Below are 21,453 nucleotides of genomic sequence, written 5' to 3'. Positions count from 1 at the left end.
TTTGGCTTGTGGCAAAAAGTGTGATCTTGGTGTGCCAGTGTTGATTTAAAGAGCGCTGTAAAACGCAGGGCATCTGGAACGGCCACGTCGAGCTCAATTGTTAGCTCTCTCCGGCTCTCTGCGGCTCTCCCACGCTCCTTATCTCCCCATCGGAGCTATCTCTGCCGCGGTCGCAGTCGCAGTCGCAGTCGACGTCCACGCTAATTGCTGTGTGATTGCAATTGATTTCTGATTCCGTCTCAGTTGCTTCTTAGCAGCGCCGTTGAGTGCTACGTGTTGTGGGTGTCGCGGATTTCATTAGTTCAGTCTTGGCGGCCCTCACAATGGCCGAAAAATCGCTGTTGATCACCGCCTTCTGTGTTCTCTGCGTCGCTTGTCTCCGTCCGTCGTTGGCGGCCGTAATCGGACGGGCGGAGGAAGCGGGGGGCAACAAAACAGCGTGGAATCTGACGGAGGCCCTATACGGTTCCTCCGGGCTCCGGGGCTTCAACGGCACCTGGATAACAGGTTGGTTGCTCATCCGACCGGTTCGATGACACCGTAACGTTTGTTATTCTTCATTCTATCGCCTTGTTATTCGGCTGTTATCACCGGGTATCACCCGCGGCTAGTTATCATCCGGGAAATTAGCATTCGGGGGAATATCGCCCGGGGAATTCCTGCCCGCAGTGCTCATGTTCATTGTCAGCGGGAGCTGTGACCCTTATCAAAGAGCTAGTTTACGAATGATTTTCTTATTCTGACTTGTGCTGGGCCCTTTATTACAAGCAAAGTTTAACTCACCGCCAGTGGCGGATCCAAATCCCTCAATCTGGTGAAATGTAATAGAAAAACAGAAAGAAAGCCAACTTCGGCAAGCCGAAGTATATATACCCTTGCAGCTATTACAAAAGTGAAATTTTTATTTGCGTATATGTTTAAAAGCTTTTAGATATGATGATTTGCAGCTCAATTATTCGAGCTATGGCAGGTATATGATATAGTTCTCCAATTTAAAAAAAAAATTAAAACCGTAATTCTGAGTTGATAAATTATTGTGTCAAAAATAATTAAAAAAAAAAAATAACAAAATGAAAAAGTTACAATTTAAAAAATAAATGTTTTCTTTTTTGTTTCTATGGGAGCAATATGATAAGTGGTCCGATTTTGATGAAATTTAAACCGTAATTTTGAAATATTTACCCATTACTATATGTCGAACAACTAAAAATTAGAAAACAGAAAAGTTATAAAGTTTAAATCGATTTTCCTGAAAAGTCTTTTTTTAGCATCAGATCAATTGGAAAATTTGAATATTAATAATCAGCAGCAAATCACGAAGTTTTTTTTGTGTTTTGTTTTTCTATTTTTTAATAACAAATTAGCCTTGATTTTTGTAAGCTAAAATCGCGTTGTTCACTTCAAAATGCTCAAAAAAATAAAAAAAAAAATTCCTCTTCGTGATTACCTCGAATATTCATCAGCTTTAAAATGCATATACATTTTTTTTTGATAGTCCGATCACGAGTTATGATGCTCACCCCAAACCAACTTTTTTTTAAGGCGTCTCCGAAGATTCACGGTCACCGGTTTATTTTTCATTTTTTTCTTTGCTAATTTTTTCTTACATTCTTAAAAGTTGTGTAATAATTGTCGCCGCAAAAATCATAAAAAAAAATGCGTTTTTTCGCCTTTAAAACCCTTTTCCCCCCTTAAGTATATGCTATCTAATCTTCAATGAATTACGATCATCAGCTTGTACCTCGATAGCTCGATTATATTTTGTTTCTTATCTGGATCATGTGGTTAACTATACTGACAGTGCTAAGATAATGCCCAAAAGTTTTCAATTTCTTGTGATTTTAAATCCTTCAGTTATAGAAGCACTGGAATGATCACACCTAAACTTATGCACCTACATACACACATCATATTGAAACTTTATTTAATACTAGTTTAGTAAAGGAACAGTACAATATATTTCAGCACCCTATTTTATAGTAAAATTAAAAAGAAAATCAATCAGGCAGACCTCCAAAGCCAGATGCCAGATTTCTCTACTTAGATTTCTACTAACCAAATATGTTCGTTAACTTTTTTGGCATTATACCAAGTTCAATAGCAAGCCTCAATTCAAACAGCTGAAATTTTATTTGGCATCTGTGTTTTTTACATATGTTGTTGAATACCTGGTTAGCGTGTGTAGATGTTTTATCACAAAACTGTTTTTGTTGTTCTGAAGATTTTAACAAAGTTTAAATAACATTCACATTATTTTGAAATATAATAAAGAGAAAAGAAGAAAGTATTTTGCAGTTGAAAGGTGAGGCACTTAACCCACAATACCATTAAAAGGTCATCAAGAATAAAATAACTACAATGGACAAGATCATCAGATTGCCTATTTGCTTAAAATTTTAGGTAAATCAACTCACAAGTCGCTATCATTAGAAGGTCCAAAAAGTGGTTACCTTTTTATATTTTTATTTATTTAGTATTTAATATTTTATATTTTATTTCTGTTATCATACACTTTTAGATGAGGAGTTCTATTATACCGCCTCAGACAGATCCATCCACAAATTCAACGCGGCCACTAAAACGGACGTCATTTTCCAAAACTCCTCGTTTCTGGTAAGATAGTTAGCATGCCCATGCAATGTGCGGCAATAATACCGGCTTTACTTTTAGAACAACTATGTGGGGGCAACTTTCTCGCTCTCACCAGATAACACGAAGATCCTGATCCGGCACAACCTCACGGAGAAGTTTCGACACTCGTACATAGCCCAGTATGACGTGTTCGATATCGAGAGCAACACCACCGTCCAAATCCACAAGGGTGAAAAGCTGCAGTACTGCGGATGGTCGCCGCAGCGGGATCGCTTGGCTTACGTCTACCTCAACAATGTGTTCATCCACTTCAGCGAGAAAATGGAGGTCAGCATCACGGACGACGGGGTGGATGGAGTGGTGTACAATGGAGTGCCCGACTGGGTCTACGAGGAGGAGGTCCTGAGCAGCGGTAGCGCCCTGTGGTGGTCGGCGGACGCCACCAAGCTGGCGGTGGGCTTCTTCGACGACACCGAGGTGGAGACCTTCAACTACTTCCTGTACGGCGACGGGACCAGCACCTTCTATCAGTACCCGCACGAGGAGCACCTCAAGTACCCCAAGTCGGGCTCCAAAAACCCAGTGGTGAGCTTACGCGTCTACGACGTGACCGACAACGATCCCACCATGTACCCCATCGTGGCGCCCGTGGATGTTGTCGGAAGCGATCACATCCTACAGAACGTTGTGTGGTCCAACCAGACGCACCTGCTCATCACCTGGATGAATCGGCGGCAGAACCGCGCCTCAATTCAGAGCTGCAGCTCCCAAGGCGTCTGCACAGAGGTGAAGCGACTGGAGGAGCCGCTCGGCTGGGTGGATATCAGCACACCCAAGTGCCTTAGCACCGGCAAGAGCTGCATCTTCAGATACTTCATAGACAACTGGCACCAAGTGTGGAACCTGGACCTGCAGACCGGACTCAACAGCTGGCAGTTGCGCGGTAACTTCACCGTTTTGACCGTCTATGGATACGATGAAGCGAGGGATAAACTGTGAGTTTACTCTAGCCAATGTGTTGTTTGTGGTAATGCAATCCGAATTAGGCAAAAAACTACCTCATTTTTCAAATTTCACCCCATCGTTCCTATGGCAGCTATAGGATAAAGACGTCCGATCTTGAAGATTCTCTAGCATAAACAGTGTACACATAAAAACATATGTCTTGGAAAGTTTAAAGGATCTACATTTACTCTGCTGAATATCGGGAATGTATCCCTATAAACCGTATGACAGAAATATGCCAGCTTGGGGTATACCCAATATATCCCTATAGTCAAACTCAAGGGATAGGTTATAAATACTATAAAAACATAAGCATTAACACTATTCAAGGCGAAACCACGAAATAAATTCTCAAATTAAATTATAAATTAAATTAAATTATTAAATTATAGGATCTTAAATTTCGAAAATTTTTGATCAGTTAATAATAGTTAATTATTAGGGCAATGACCCAAATGTATACTTACAACAGTTTCCTTCCATTTCGTTCTTTAGCTACTACCAAGCCACTCTGCCCGGAGATCCCTCTGTGTACCATGTGTACGGCAACGACGAGTGCCTTAGCTGCTCCCAAGTCGATGCGGAGGGCGTGGCCTGTCGCTCTGCTTCTGCCACCTTCAGCAAGTCATTTTCCTACTACACACTTTCCTGCAACGGACCGAATCCGAGCTACACGCAGATCTTCGAGGCCACCACGAACAGACTTCAGGTCGACTGGGAGCCAAACACGGCGTACCGCAAACAGTTGGAGCAGAAGTTGCGTCCCAGCTACCACTTCTTGAATGTCACCCTGGCCGATGGAACCATCGGCATCGCCAAGCTGGCCCTTCCGCCCAACTTCGATGCGGCCAAGAAGTACCCACTGATCGTGGTTGTGTACCAGGGACCCAACTCGGTCCGAGTAACCAACGGATTTACGTTGGGTTATGAGGCGTTTGTCACGACCTCCAGGGATACGATTTACGCGTATATTGACGGACGCGGTACAGGCAACAAGGGCAAGGACCTGCTCTTCGCGGTCAACAATGATCTGGGCGATCACGAGGTCGAGGATCAACTGTTCGTCACTCGCTGGATGCAACAGAATCTGGCCTACGTGGATGCCGAACGGTGTGGCATTTGGGGATGGAGCTACGGTGGCTACATGACGGCTAAGACCATCGAGAAGGATAACGATCGGATCTTTCAGTGTGGAGTTTCAGTGGCTCCAGTCACTTCATGGCTGTACTATGGTTTGTGGGCACTTTGTTTAGTAATCCCAGTGAATAACAGAGTTTTTTTTTTCCAAACTAGATACGATTTATACCGAGCGCTACATGGGCCTTCCTACTGACGATGACAACCTACAGAAATACAACGAAAGCAGTGTGTTCCGGAATCTGGAAAACTTCAGGACCCATGATTTCCTGTTGATTCACGGGTCCGGAGACGACAATGTCCACTACCAGCACTCATTGTTGCTGGCCAAATTGCTGCAAAGACATGATATTCAGTTCCAAGAGCAGGTTAAAAAATTGAAACATTTGCTGGTTGTCCACAATGTTTAATGATTGCTTTGATAAATTGCAGACCTATACCGACGAAAACCATGGAATCGGCAATGCCCTGCCTCACTTGTACCATACCATTGATGCCTTCTGGACCAACTGCCTTAACCTAGATGTCTACGAAGACTCGGAATAGTGAGAATAGCTGTTAGCGATCTAGTCAATCACAAGTATTTGAATAAAATGACTTTGTATTTTTGTATCCAATTCTGTTAAAACTTTTGTTAAATGTTTAAAGTATAATGATGAGATAAACAACAAAGAATGCTTCTTTCTTTTTTTGCAAATTGAATACATACATATAGTAATCGAAAACGACCAAATATCGATTTGTATGCATACATACTCGTATCTTGAGTTATATGTACATACAAGTATGTTGAAACACAACAAAATTGTGATGTTTATGTATTTTTCCTATGATAATGTCATCCGAATCATAATATTAAAACAATATTTCTGATGTTTGTAAAAAACGAGTATATCTCTGAGCATAAGTTTAAGAACAAAGAAGTTATAATTTTGACTAACATTTTTCAGATACGCCCTGCTTCGACTTTAATATTACGTGCTATAAAAAAAAAGCTTTTGTAAGTTTTTCATTCAGATAGGTATAAAACTAAGAGACTCGTTTGTGTAGAAACGGTCAGAAGTACGGACTTGGCTAGAGCGACACACCTTTGCTAAACTGGTTAGTTTTTGAGTTAAGCGTATACTGTTTTATACCAGTTATACATTTCCGACATTATAAAGTATAAATTAAAGCCCTGCAAAGCCCTTTGTTCGCTTAGTTCCCTTTGTTTTCATGAGCCATTCGATTCACCCATGTTTTTCAATTCATAGCTCATGGGCATTAAAATTGTGTCGTAAGTTTCTTGTTCTTAAGAATTCGGGTTTTTTGGTTCGGGCTCTAACCGCGTAATAAAGTTATTCCTTTGCTCTTAAGAACTCGCGATTTGTGGATCGATTCAACGGAAAATATTAGTCGCAACTGAATACTTCAAGCCATCCTCTTGTTGTAAAGAATTTGCAGTTTGTGCTTCGACTTAACGGAGAAGACATTCATATCAACCGGTGAGAATCGTGGCCATTGCACTTCAAAGCAGTCATAGAAGTCATGAGCCCCATGAGCTTTTCCTTGTTAGATCAAGTAGATAATTATAATTGTACATGAGCTGAGCCATTTGAACCTTAAATAATTTCCACGTGATTTACCGAAAACTATGCTAGGGCTCTAGTATATATATTCTTGAAGAGGCCCATTTCTGGAGTTGACTTCATCATGTGTCATATGTACACATTCTCCCGCAGTTCACTTTGTCATTAACTTTGGGTATGACTTGGATGATATTTAACCTTCGGCTTGTCAAATTTTTTGAATATAAGTAAGTTAAAAAGGTCTTTTAGGTCTTTTCTACCGATTAACTGCAAGTCGAAATAGGCGTTTGGTTTGATCCTTAAATTAGGGGTTTCAATGATAAATTTCTACTAAACCCAAAAATGTACAGTAAAAAAAAAATAAAAATTTTCTACCATTTTTTTTTTGGTAAAAATAATTTTCATTGGAATTTTTTCTTATATTATATATATATTTTATTTCTTCATGTTAGGCTTTGTTTCTTACAGTTCTCTCAGTATCCCCAAGTCCAAGATTCTGATTCTAAAGCGGCAAAACATTTCAAGCGGACTGATGTCACCTCTTTAAAATGCATTGGTAGAGCTTCAATCTGTTTCGGATTCGGATTTTACATTTCAAAGCACTCTGGAGGGTATTTATTTATCAGCACGTGCTGCAGTTTAAGGCAAATAAAAGCTATCAACTAATTATAGGACAGTCAGACAGTTCAGCCAGGCTGTACACAAGCGGCAGTAAGGGGGAAGGGTATAGGGCCCTCCATAGCTGGCGCTAATCGGGGTGTCATTCTGCTTTGGTGGCCGCTAATGCTGGTGGTGGTGTTTGGTCTCGGATTAAGTGCTCAACTTATAGCGTATTGTGGCTATCCACACGCTCAGTGGAGATGTCATGAAAACGATGCAAACTTTTAAACTCTTGCGATTGGCCAAGCATGAAATTTCATTTCGTTCCGACCATTGCTTGTACATTATTGTTAATTTTGCACTTTAAGAACAGTAAGAATCAGCGATTCAATTAAAACACGAAACAAAAGTAGTAGTCGCCTCTAGGGTGAAGTCGGTAGTAAGTTTTCACAAAGGCCGGTCATTAATAAATTCTTATGAATTCTTTCAGGCTTTAATTTCTTGGTTTAACTACTCTTGTTAATGTCCCACATAATATGAAAAGGAAACCCAATACATAAAGTAAATAAATTATTGCTAACCATTTCAAATATAGATTTTTAATTTGCACCTACAAATTTTCCATTTCGTGTTTAAATTATAGAAACGTTAACTTTTAATTTCTTTAACATCTTCAATATTTAACTTTATGAAAACGAAGACAAAATAATTTTTAACTATTTTTTTATTCTGCTCTTTTTATGCCTTCTCCTATGTAGTTGTAAGTTGGCGTTTATCATTTTTATACCCTTGCAGAGGGTATTATAATTTCAGTCAGAAGTTTGCAACGCAGTGAAGGAGACATCTCCGACCCTATAAAGTATATATATTCTTGATCAGCATCACTAGGCGAGTCGATCTAGCCATGTCCGTCTGTCCGTCTGTCCGTCCGTCTGTCCGTCTGTCCGTCCGTTTATGTGCAAACTAGTCTCTCAGTTTTAAAGCTATCTGCATGAAACTTTCCCAAAAGTTGTCTTTCTATTGCAGGTAGTATATAAGTCGGAACGAGCCGGATCGGACGACTATAGCATATAGCTCCCATAGGAACAATCGGAAAAATAAAGGAAAAAAAATTATAACTTTGCTGTTTTTTAATTTTTTGTTTAGTTCTTCGACATTTAGTAATGGTTAAATATTTTCGATTTACGGTTTAAATTTCATCAAAGTCGGACGACTATATCATATAGCTCCCATAGGAACAATCGGAGAAATAAATGAAAAAAAATTATAACTTTTCTGTTTTTTAATTTTTTGTTTAGTTCTTCGACATATGGCAATGTTTAATTATTTCAGAATTATGGTTTAAATTTTATCAAAATCGGACGTCTATATCATATAGCTCCCATAGAACTAATAAAAATATATAAAATAACTATCTAATAATTGAGCTGCAAATCATCATAGCTTCACTGTTTTTCAGTATATACTGAAGTAAATCATAATTTAAATGTTTTCAAAAGTATTTAATTCATGCAATAGCTTCAAGGGTATATGAACTTCGGCTTGCCGAAGTTTGCTTTCTTTCTTGTTTTTAATAATTTAAATGCAATATGCACGCTCACCAAACATCAGCAAAACCAACAACAAAATTTTCCCCAGCCGCACGTTCAGTTTCAAACATCTATCTTGTGTGTCAGTTATTTTATATTTGATTTGCAGAGCTGCACTGGGAAATCATTGTGAAGGATTTCAATGGCTTGCTTTGGAGGATGCAGTCGGAGGGAAGTATTTGCACGTGGGTTTGAAAATACGGAGAAATTTCAGCTTAGCAGGGATACATTCAAGACCACTTAAATGAATTTACGTGTAAGCAATGCCCTATAGGCAGATTTAATTAAGTGACTTCAGATATTCACGAGGATGGTGTATACACATCCGATCAAGGACATATAATACTGAGTGCCGAAATACAAACAGTTTTTAGGCAAGTCCAGGGAAACTTTTAGAAGAGTTGGTGTAAAAAACTTTTTTAAGTTCTAGCTCAGAGACAGTAATAAAAATTCCAAAATGTTGAACTTGATGTGATGAACTTAAGCTTCACTTTAATCCACCAATTCCATATAAGAACTCAACTTCTCTATTAATTACATTTGGCAAGCATAATTGACAATACATTTTAGCGCCATTAAAAAATTAAACAGGTTCTTTCCTTGCCAAAATAAAAACACTCAAAAAGCAACCATTTTCAAAGAAATGTTAATTACAGAGTGAATGGGCTTTCCACGAAAACGCCAGAAGCCATTGAGTTTGGTTTTGAAAATCAATTATATAATTTGTGCAAAGTTTAATTGCTTCTCTCAAGGCACCGATAGACTAAATTATAATAAGCAGCCACAGAGAGGGAAAGGAAGATAAAATTGATTTCGACATGTTACTTTAACGTGGCTAATGAAAATGTATGGCTTCGGTTTCATAAAAACCCAAATTATGTGAAAATATCTGATAGGCGGGTGATACTCAAATGAAGCTTTAGTTAGCCTCTCATCGCCTGTGTCATTAGAAACACAGACAAATTTTTCGTTGGCAGAATACCAAAACTTTTTCATCAAATTGTCTACCAAAATATAGCACTGTAGCACATTACTGTTAATTTTATGGCTGCCTTAAGAGTTACCCACATAAAAAAATTAATTTACATAGGATTAGGTAACTTTATTTTGTTTTGGTTATTTCACTTACTGTAACTTACTGTTAAGTAACTACAAAAACTGTAACTAAAAATTTGTTTCTTTTTTGGGTCGAGTTTGTTTTTCACTTTTTAATCCCACACCCTACAAAAATGGAATCAAAACTATTGTTACATGAATTTTTTACTGAAAATATTCTTAAAAGGGTTAAAACGGTTAAAAACTTTGACATCGGACAATAAATTACTACTCCCCCAAATTACAGGATTACATGTGGTAGTAAAAGGAATCGATCCAACAGTCTTTATAAACGATATAATTACTGGATTTAAAGAAAAGTGTTTTTATGTCAAAATGGCTCTCAACATATTTAATAAAAATAAAATTCCATAGCCAATGTTCAACGTAGAACAGACGTCTGAAAATAATCATTTGAAGAAAAATAATATAATAAAATAATATAAATATAATATCTACTGCTCACCGTTAAGAAACTCCTCAAACGGAAAGGTATGGCCAGGAATAAAGCCTATTACACTCTACATTCAGTCTGCGATGCACATCCAACTGAGCCCTGACCTGTTGATAGGGAGAAACTTTCTGCCAAAAAATGTAGCAACTGTGAGGAAAACCACACTGCCAACTATAGAGGCAGTCCTTGCATAAAGAGCTTAAAGCTAGCCCAAGCTAAGAAATTACTGCAGTTCGTGGTTTAGTCAGCTGACAAGACATTCCGTATAGACCATCAATCACGACCCCGCGAGTTTGTTTTGCTCAGGCGTGTAGTTACTACAGGTCATACGCCTCAATCTCTTAGCCGACACTTTAACAAAACACTGCAGGGTTTATGCAGCAACAGGCAGAAACTACTGCCCAATTGCCGGATGGAATACAATCAATGCTGGATACTACAACAAACACAATGGTGGCAATACAGCAATTCCTGCTTAGATGGTTTCTATAAAAATATCTGAAAATGCAAATGGTATTACACAGCATAAACACTAGCTCTTTCGGTTTCAAGATCAGGATATCAAACATACTATTTGCATCTTTAAAGCTTTTAATTATACTTGTAGAGTAACAGGTAGAAGGAAGCGTTTCCGACCATATAAAGTACCTACATATATTCTTGATCAGGATCAATAACCGAGACGATCTAGCCATGTCCGTCAGTCTGTCCGTCTGTATGAACGTCGAGATCTCGGGAACTATAATAGCTAGAGATTTGTGACTTGGCATGCAGATTCTAGTAGTTCCCACGCAGTGCAAGTTTAATTCAAATTAGAACCACGCCCACTTTAACGCCCACAAATCGTGAAAGTTAGTACTGGCACTCTGAGAAATGCTAGAAAGTTGATGTTGGTTTCTGTGTGTGTGTTTCGGTCAAATCTATCGATAAACAGAAACATTTACAAAACCAAGCCATTGTTTTAGAAGTAATGACGGTTATGAAGTCCTCTGCCTCTACTCGTCCGCTGTTCGGCCTGTGCTCTGCCGGTAATTGCTGCACTATAGAGGGTGGACGAAAGAACTGTTAGCGAGGGGTGGGGGTGCTGCACGCTTTTAGCTTCTAGTGTTTTCTCTTGTTATACCAGTTACTCGTAGAGTAAAAGGGTACATCGTATTCGTTGAAAAGTATGTAACAGGTAGAAGGATACTTTTCCGTCGCTGCTTGTCGGTAATCGCTGCAGTAGAGAGTCAAAACGAATGCGGGGGGTAGGGGTGCGGCAGATCGACAGATGGCGCCCCTTAACTTTGAATGATGGGAAGCGGTAATACTTAGTTCTTAGTTTGTTGGTTGAGTATCGGGTATCAAATAGTCGGGAAACTCGACTATAGCGTTCTCTCTTGTTTTATACTGGAATTGTGATCAATAATTGCACCGCGCATTGCCACCGAGTCGGTCGTTAACAAACTCAGCTGATCGAAATGCTTGTGAAGTCATTGAAATTTATTAAAATGCCAAGTAAAAAATATATTTTAGCCGGATTTTGTACTTTTTTTTTTCGACAAAAACTTAAAAAAAACATGAATTTTTTGGCAATGGATATTTTGCTTTAGAGTTACTTTACTTACTTTAATTAAGTGATTCCTTTAAAAACAAATTCTTCGATTAATTAACTACCAAAATCACCCACCGATTTCGAGCGGCTTTCCTTTAGTTTTCGAGTATAACGGTTTTTAATATGGACTTAATTAATTTAAAGAAGAGGCAGTCTTATGTCTAATGCAGCCCAAAAGTATGCATTCCTTATATCTGTTCAAATGAGAACTAAAGTACATACAAAACATATTATAATGCATATCCTCGAGGGTCCCCGTATAACGTCATCATAAAGCACTTTAAAATTAAAAAAAAAAAATTTAAAAATTAATTTTTGCTTCTAAAACTTTTGATAAAGTTGATGGGAAGATGGCGTCGGTTATCTTACGTATATAGGATTCGCCGGCACTTAAAGATTGCATTTTTAAAAGTTGATAAATCTTAATCCACTCACGAATATATATATAATTTATAGGGTCGGAAATGTCTCCTTCACTGTCTCCTTTAATCTTCTTGTTATACCCTTGCAGAGGGTATTATAATTTCAGTCAGAAGTTTGCAACGCAGTGAAGGAGACATCTCCGGCCCTATAAAGTATATATATTCTTGATCAGCATCACTAGTAGAGTCGATCTAGCCATGTCCGTCTGTCCGTCTGTCCGTCCGTCTGTCCGTCTGTCCGACTGTCAGTCTTTTGTTCAGTTCTTCGACGTAAAGCAATGGTTACATATTTCAGAATTATGGTTTAGATTTTATCAAAATCGGACGTCTATATCATATAGCTCCCATAGAAATAATAGAAAATATATAAAAGAACCATCAAATAATTGAGCTGCTAATCATCATAGCTTCAATGTTTTTGAACATATACGAAGTAAATCATAATTTTAATGTTTTCAAAAATGTTAAATTCTTGCAATAGCTGCAAGGGTATATGAACTTCGGCTTGCCGAAGTTTGCTTTCTTTCTTGTTAATAATATAATAACCGCTGCAAGGATATAAAAACAAAACAAGAAAGAACGCTATAGTCGAGTTCCCTGACTATTACAATAGATACCAGGTTCTCAGCTAACAGCAAGGTGGCGCCATCTGTTGAGCTGGCAGCGGAAAAATAAATAAAAAAGTTGCATCATCCCATTTTTTTTGAATATATGTGTTGCCTTAGGATACAAAAATCGATTGGTAAAGTTATATCTTGAAATCTTTAAAATTGGGCAAGTTATTAGTTTTGAACTAGAAAAGTGGTCGTTGGACCCGAAGTGCTTTGGAAGCAATACACTTTCAGACGGTCTGTCATTCTTTTGTTGCTCTGTTCATGGGGTGCTGAACTCCACTTTGCATTTAAGGAAGTTATTTAAAGTTATCGTTTTCCATTAATGAGCTGTTTGTGTCTTCAACGAAAATCTAGAGCAAAAGTAAAATGGTGTAAGCTATAATAATATAATATACTGTCTTACAAATTTAAATCGATGAAATCCTGCAAAGATCAAACCGTGATAATCCGGTGCAGATGAGTCGTTCGATCCGGCTCGTTCCGTCTCATGTACTACCTGCAATAGAAATATAACTTTTGTGAAAGTTTCATGCAGATAGCTTTCAAACTGAGAGACTAGTTTGAGAGGTCTAGTCAAGCTGATCAAGAATATACATATATACTTTATGCGGTCGGAAATGTCTCCTTCACTGCGTTGCAAACTTCTGACTGAAATTATAAAACCCTCTGCAAGGGTATAAAAACACGTTGCGGTGAAATGTATATCTTTTCTATTTACTGGGATTTAAATTCGCCGAGTTCACCGCACATGCTCTTACAATGTCGCATGTGTCAAATTAAATTATTGAAAAAAGGGTTCAGTAAAAGTCGGCCGCAAAAATGCGAAGCGGAAGGCGACAATTTTCACACGCCTGTCGGAATACTAAGAGTGTGAGGCTAATGTGAACGTGTGCAAACTTGCGCGTTTGCGAGAATCAGTCTGTTTTTAGCGGCGGGCTCGACATTTTGCTAAACTTTGCGCCCTCCTGGGTGCCTTTTGTTTGGCAGCGTCAAGGCGGAAACGTGTCCACAAGGAGGGGGCAGCAAACTAAAACTACGCTGTAATTTTATTGTGTGGAAAACATTCCTGCAGTTCGCATTCACGACACTGTATAAATGTCTCGGCGTCGTACAACTCAAAAAAAAAACTTGTTGACCTTAATGACTTTTTCATACGAAGTGGGTTTTCATGGTTAAAGTTTGTAAATTTAATATACATAATTACTCAAAGTGCAATTGGTTTTCCTTAAACCTCTAAGGAAGCAAACTTTGGCATGCTGAAGTTCTTATACCCTTGCAGCTATTGCGAAAATTAACATATGTTTAAAATATACATATGTATAAACTTTGATTTATGTATATGCGTTTATGGCTAAAAACAGTATAATCATTTTCAGCTCCATTATTCGATTGTTAATATGGCAGCTACATATGTATGTATATGATATGATGTTTTTTTCCCTTATTTATTTATTTATGGAAGCTATATGCTAAAGTCGTCCGATCCGGCTGCGATATACTGCAACAGGAAGACAACTTTTGGGTATGTGTACATTGTATTGCCAAGAATTAAGCTCGCCACTGTATATGCATACATAGATTTAAAACTGAGAGAATAATTTGGGTACGAATCGAATTTACGGCAGATTCTTTTTTATACCCTTGCAGAGATATTATTATTTCAGTCAGAAGTCATTAGAAATTTTAGAGAGTTAATCGTGCAATGTTAACATATAAGAACAACACTAGAAGTATTGGTAAAGCATGCAATAGAATGCAGTACCAATGCACTGGGTTTAAACAAATTTATATAAAAGTATTAAAATTCGAATTATGAGAACACTTTTACGGTAAAAGTACTATAATTCCAAAGACAAACACTACTAATAAGCTTACTTGGTTAAAAGAAAACACTATAGTGTACTATATATATGTGTTAAAAGAAAACATTATAGTGTACTATACATATATATGTATAGTACAGTACTATATAACTTCAAGAACTGAATCGATATTTGCCAAAATTCAAAGAACACAAGCAACGCTAAGTCGAATGATTTAAGGACTTATCTTTTTATTCGACAAATTACGAACTTAAAAAAATAAGTGATTTTATTAAAAATGAAGGAAAACAATTTGTTTTCTTTAAATAGTTGTTTGGAATTGTTTAAGGATACAGGAAGACGTATACTATGCATATGCGCATGTTAGTGATGTTTAAACGTTTGGTTGCGCTAGCTCTACGGCTTGAGCTCTAGTCGTAACCTCTGAATAAATATTATAGCCATTAATAATCTTAAGAGATGAGGGAAATGTCTCGAACGACAGAGCTTAAAACTAACTATCAGTTTATTGAAATATTTTGTGTCCAAATATAAAGTTCAGATTGGCAAAGCTAACTAATTGTTTTTTATGTGGCTTGTTTAATGTATTCGTTCCGCATTAAAATTACCTTGACTGAAATTATTAACAGGTCTAACCAAATATATTTATTAAACATTTCTTTGCGTTCTCAGATTGCTTTTCATACACGTGAATTAACTATGCATATCCTCAAACTTTTTGCACTCACCTGCTGGCTTTCTTGTGTTATGGGTTGTGAAATTTTTTGTTCAAGAAACTATCGCCCTGTTTGTGGGTTCGATGGGAGTTGTTACACCGAAGCAAGAAACAACTGCTTTATGAAAAACATAAATTGTGGAAGGAAGTTGAAGAAAGATCCTGGTAATTTTATTGCACTTCAAGGCAGTATTACATATTTAATAATATTTTTTTTTTAAGTTTTTAAGGATATTCGCCCAGGAACGTGCAAGAAATCATTAGTTCTATGCAAGCTTTCCCCCGAAGACGAAATATAATTATAAGTGAAAGACCAATTTTTCCTACATATATTACTAAGGCATATTAGTATGTCGCACAATAATTAACCTAGCTGGCAAAGTAAATATAATAATAAAGCCTCAAGGAATACAAATAAATTTTAAAACTGCTGCCAGGGTAATTTACTAAATTGCAAGTGCAAAGTGATGTCTTTTTATGATGTCTTATACACAAAGTGACTGCTCTTCTAGACCCAAAACTAAAGTTTTTAAATCATATTTCGTTAATGGTAAATAAAGTCGGGGTGTGCTTGGTTTGATTAAAATGTCTACAGAGAAAATTCTGACGTTCAGAAATCGAGATTTTGAACTCTCAACTAGAGGATATACTCATTTTGAGTACAGATTTTGCTCAAGAACTCACATCTATCAGTCGGCACAAATATTTTTAAATTTAGCCTTATATTTTGAAAACCTGTGGGGTTTCCACTGCTGCCGCTCCACCGCGCCTCTGCTGTTGCTCGGCCACTGCTCCGCCGTTCTTCAACCGGCGTTCTGCCGGTAATCGCTTCACTATAGAGACAGGACGATAGAACTGTTACTGGGGGCGGGGGAGCAGCACGCTCTTAGCTTATAGTGTTGGTTTTGTAGTCGGCAGATGGCGCCACCTAAACTTTGATTGTTTTGTAGGGCGAAAACTTAGTTTGAAGTTAGTTGAAGCTGAGTAACGGGTATCTAATAGTCGGGAAACTCGCCTATAGCGTTCTCCCTTTTGTTTTTATACCCTTGCAGAAGGTATTATAATTTCAGTCAGAAGTTTGCAACGCAGTGAAGGAGACATCTCCGACCCTATAAAGTATATATATTCTTGATCAGCATCACTAGGCGAGTCGAACTAGCCATGTCCGTCTGTCCGTCCGTCTGTCCGTCCGTTTCTACGCAAACTAGTCCCTCAGTTTTAAAGCTATCTGCAAGAAACTTTCCCAAAAGTTTTCTTTCTATTGCAGGTAGTACATAAGTCGGAACGAGCCGGATCTGACGACTATAGTACATAGCTCCCATAGGAACAATCGGAAAATCTGCAATTGGTCGCATCTTAATACCAATACGAATTGAAGAAAACACAACGTCTGCGCTTATGCCTAAAATACCATGTACATTATTTAGCTGGGGTGTCAGTTGTAAAAGACATCAGGACCCTGGACGAGTGTGCGGTCCTTCCTTGACCAGTCTATGATTTTTGTGTTTTTATGTCTATATATATTTGGGTCTGCAGTGCAATCATTTTTATGGGCATGTTAAGGCCCATCGGGAATCATAGCTTTTTTATGTACACCAACTAAACGCTGAGTCAGAATAATTTTAAAATGCAACAATTTGTGGCTATAGAATAGTCAAAACGATGCAAATAATAAAAAAAAGTAAAAGCTTTTTATGTTCATCGGGGTAATTTTCAATAGCTCAATACATATATATGCGGCTACAGATGTGTACGTATTCGATATATGTATATACAACTGGCTGATTGCAACAACATGGCAACACTTCCATGCGATTGTGGAACTTTTATTTTATTTATTAATGCGCATTCATGTTGTCCTTAGAAATAGTTATGCTGCAGCGTATGAATATTGAATAAAATGGAATTGCTAGCATGAGTTTTATGCTTTAAAATTTAAAATGAGGCTGTTTTCCAAATGACAATACCTTGGTAAAATTATATTGTATAAAGAATCATAAACTTTTCGTCAGTAAGACTCATTTTTTGGTGAAGAATCTTCAGTGAAAAGGTGATTAACGGTACTGCAGGGGGTAATATTTGTTTTGAAATTTGTTAGCTGAGTTTGTTTATTGAATCTTTTCTTTAAGAGACTGACGACAGGTAGAAAAATCTAAAATTTACTTTGCAAATTTTATCAGTTACAACTAGTTTTTAGAAAACGGACCTTTCTGTTCCTGGTTCCTGGTCTAGTGTAATCGGTTCTGGCTAGAGTCCCAAATTTAATTGGCTGATATCATAGAAAATATCTTACACCGTACTGCGTAACTTCTTTGCTGCAGATAAGACCAATATTTTATGGGTGTTCCTTGGATTTTTTTGTAATTTTATGATTAAAACCGCTCAGTAAGGCCTGTGGCCAGTGGAGCTATAGAGAGAGGATTTTCACATGCAGTTCTTAACTCAGAGGTTATCTTGTTTACTTGTTCGATGGTTTCGTGTCTTTAGCAAAAACCAAGTTGGGGCATTGGCATTATGGGCCTGTAGGTGCTTCTTGACACGATTCAGGATCAGCTTTTCAAATATATTTGATAGACACGGCAAAATAGCCCCAATTCATCACCTGTTAAATATTCTATGATAGCTTTAGAGGAAATGAAATCGAAGTCCGGGTCTTTCCTTTTTATTCGAGCTTAATAAACGAGAGTCATTAGTTCTTCTCATTGGAATATGATTTAGGATTGTTGAGAGATCATAAATAAAAAACCAATTAAAAAGGCAAAAAATAGAAAAAACGGTATTTACACTTTAAAAAATGGTGCCATACAAAATATTTTGAGTGTCGGATTTTGAATCGGGGAGCCCAACCCTAAGAGAAAGTCAGATTTGATCTCTGGAGGATTTTGTCGGTCTATATCGTTTGCTGTTTGGGGAGAGTTGCTCCATAGGAGATTTAAGCTTGATTTTCTTCATATTGTTGGACTTTGGTAAGTAGGTTGTTCGCTATTTTTAGCCGCACTTTCGGGGGATCTGTGTGTTTTCCACCCTCGCCGAAGTCCCAAGAAAGCAAAAGGGTTTTTTAGTTAGACCTAGTATAGCCTCCATTATTTGGGCAAAAACAATGGGTCAATTTTAGGCTAAGAAACCTAATATTGTTACGCTTTGAAATTTTTTGAACCTCAAACACAAACTCTTATAAACAGCCACTGAACGTTTTGCAACAAAATTAGCTTATTCTAACACCCCGTAAGTACACTGAAATAAAAGGAGGCAGACATCTCGGCATTCTTGAAATTTTGTAAATTGCTATTCATTTTTTTACTTCCAAAATTCATTTACTTTTTTCGACGGTTGCTTTACAAAATCGGTTAGCAGTCTGTATCTCAGTAAAAAGAGTAGAGAAAGAGAAAATCCCCAAAGTAAAATTAAACATTAAAATATTTGACTGTAACATTGTTTTTCAAAATAAAAATGTACTTAAGAAACTAAAAACATAATAATTTTATTATTAATATATTTAATTGTTCATCCAATAGAAAAATTGTAGATTTCAATTTTTTATACCCTTGCAGAGGGTATTATAATTTTAGTCAGAAGTTTGCAATGCAGTGAATGAGAATTTTCCAACCGAATAAAATATATATATTCTTTTTTTTTATATGTAACTTTTTTATTTTGTCATTTTTTATAAAATTCTTTTTGATCTATTAATAATTTGATATTTATTTAATTGAATCAATTTTTTTATACTAAAGGGTATTTAAACTGAAAATGTGATTGCTTTTTACGTCGCGACATGGAAATTGAAAAAAAATTAGTTGTAAACAAAAAACAAAATAAAAAAAAATGTTTCTTAAAAAAAATCCTTTATATTTTATTTTTGTATAATATTTTCAAGATATTTTGAATATGCTTTCAATATGGACTTATTTAATTTTTTTATAAAAGCAATAAAGAACAAACTTTAGAACTCGAAGCTTGATCAGTACAGAAGTATAATTTTATATATTTATATTGTGAAAAAAATAAAAAATTATTTTACTCTAAACCACGTTTGTCATAGTGATTATTTTAAAGTTTGGTGTTATAAAGCGGTTAAAATACAAAGAGACTTAAAGTTTAACATAAGCATTCTGATTCCCTCCCTGTTCGCCTATACTTTGTTTAAGAACGTGTCTAAACTTCTCAATTGTTTGGGGCACAATTTAAAATTCCATTATTCTAGAAAATTTCTAGTCAAAAATTCAGGCACGTGCAGAGTTTGCACAACGTCAAAAGAGAATTAAAGTAATTAAATAATGCAAGCCAGAATTATGTAGCAGTTAAAGAACTACTAAAAAATAGGAAAGCATAGAAAAATGTAATGCCACCAAAAAAGCGTGAGCCTGTTAAGCAAAATTTATGTGCATCAAATCATAAAAGGCGAAAATGTGCTGGGAAAATAATCGAGCATATGGGTGAATATCCGTGCTTTTATAAGCAAACAGGCGAATTTCGCTGACAAGTTGTGGGAATTTCAAATGGCTGTAGAGGGCCAAAAAACGGCAAGACAGGAACAGAAATGTGACATAAATCTACTTTGCATATGTAGATGAATGAGCCCGGCGATGAGTTATGTGCCGCACTCTACGCAAACGCCATGTTTTCAAAAAGATTGCTACAGAGTTGGATAGTGCTTAGCATCGTACTCTATCTCTAAGTCGCTCCAACTTTAAAGTAGTAAGCCTAATTTGGAACCGTTTAGAGAAAAAAACTTCTCCTATGTTTTAATGAGACGGAGCTTTAAGCCAGGACTGCGTCTCACACACTGCGGTCTTAAATGGCGTATGCTTATGTTTTGTTGCAAGAGTTCAATCATCAAAGCTCATGACTGACATAGAAATTTCTATAAAAATAGCACTAAACAAGAAAAACGAAGTATTTTTATCGATTAACTTTAAGGATATTTCGTAGACATGGTAACCGTATGTACATATTTTATAGCACGAATGAAAAAGAAAAAAGTGTAGAAAGAAAGGTTAATAAAAATCATCTTCAAAGTATCTTTTTGTGTGGCGCTTTCCCTGGGGGCGTTCCTATGTGGCTTTTTGTTTGTGTATCTAGAAGGCGGAACAGAAAAGGGTCGCTTATGTTTGTAGTAATAAATGTACTAGACAAATTATTTTGTTCCCACTTCAGTTTCCACGAATCGTTTTATACATTTCTTGTAAACATTTTTTTTAAATTTTTTAACTTAAATTTCAATCTGTTAAATCGCTTGGCCTGTGCTGAGAAAACAATTTGCAGTAGATGTGGTGCGAAAGGGGTGAATTGGTTGGTCTGGCACGGGCTTCAAGGTATTGCAATTGTTTTAACCTCTCTCAATGGCCAGCATTCATGCTACCTGTCTCGTCAACTATGCATCGCTGCTGTTTTCATCTCAACGTATGGCAAAAACACTAGTGCACAAAAAAATTAAATAGAACTGATGCGAAATCCTCCCTATACTAGCTCAGCTACAGTTGTTTTCCTTTAAGAATTTTTCGGCACAAATTCCACCTTAAAATTCCTGTAAAAATAATTTAGTTTCTATAACCATTTATATTTGGATGTACTTGTTGATTTGGGTAATCCCTCAGTAAAAGCAGAACTAGGATTGAATAACAAAAAACAGAACAAAATATTATCATACCTTGTTTATCTTAGTTTGAAACAATATATGAAATTTTGTAGGTAGGTGAACGTAATGACGAGACATCGTTGATTTAGCACGTTGATTTATTTTGATCGACTTAAGCTATGGTGTCAGTGATCTAAACTAAATTACCATTTGTTCGGGATTGTCCGACCTTTTTATAATGTAGCTATAAAATCATTAAAAAAAATGTATATATTTTTTAGTTATTTATCACACTTAGAAATATTGAAAATCAATATTATAAAGTCAAACGGCAGCATAATTTAAAAGAAAAAATGTTGAACGCCACTAGTCAAAAAATGTAAATTTATTTTGTAGACGAATGTTATAACGCCCGCAGGGTCCAACAACACTGGCTTACCAACAGCAGTAAAAACAAAAATTGCCATATTTCGGGTTAACCGAATTAAAGTTGCCCAGATTGTGCAACGTTTCGCCAATAGTTCTCTTTTTAAATTAAGTTGTCAGGACGGCAATCACTTCCCCGTGGTCGACAGCAGCAGTATCGACAATAAAAACATTTGTGGGAATACATTTATCTGGCAGATGCGCAGTTTTACTTGGTTGTTGTTGTCACTGATGTGCTTAT

At 36.8% G+C, this 21,453-nt stretch overlaps 1 protein-coding gene across 1 annotated transcript; it reads left to right on the top strand.

Annotated features, from left to right (window-relative positions):
• Positions 1-240: 240 nt before the first annotated feature.
• Positions 241-5,406, top strand: LOC108137814 (venom dipeptidyl peptidase 4). The gene is made up of 6 exons (XM_017259731.2): positions 241-507; positions 2,519-2,613; positions 2,671-3,587; positions 4,093-4,829; positions 4,891-5,102; positions 5,167-5,406. Exons 1-6 carry the CDS (start codon positions 324-326, stop codon positions 5,278-5,280), a joined length of 2,259 nt encoding a protein of 752 aa, XP_017115220.1. The 5' UTR covers positions 241-323; the 3' UTR covers positions 5,281-5,406.
• The last annotated feature ends 16,047 nt before the right edge of the window (positions 5,407-21,453 follow it).

Source organism: Drosophila elegans, unplaced genomic scaffold (genome assembly GCF_018152505.1).
Source record: "Drosophila elegans isolate 14027-0461.03 unplaced genomic scaffold, ASM1815250v1 contig_397, whole genome shotgun sequence".
NCBI lineage: Eukaryota > Metazoa > Arthropoda > Insecta > Diptera > Drosophilidae > Drosophila > Drosophila elegans.
This window is presented reverse-complemented; position numbering and strand designations above follow the sequence as displayed.

Excerpts from the sequence above, each read along its gene's own strand:
- LOC108137814 (XM_017259731.2), top strand. The coding sequence starts at position 324 with ATGGCCGAAAAATCGCTGTTGATCACCGCCTTCTGTGTTCTCTGCGTC. Across the intron at positions 2,614-2,670 it reads TCCAAAACTCCTCGTTTCTG|AACAACTATGTGGGGGCAAC; the intron begins GTAAGATAGTTA and ends CTTTACTTTTAG. Across the intron at positions 5,103-5,166 it reads ATATTCAGTTCCAAGAGCAG|ACCTATACCGACGAAAACCA; the intron begins GTTAAAAAATTG and ends GATAAATTGCAG.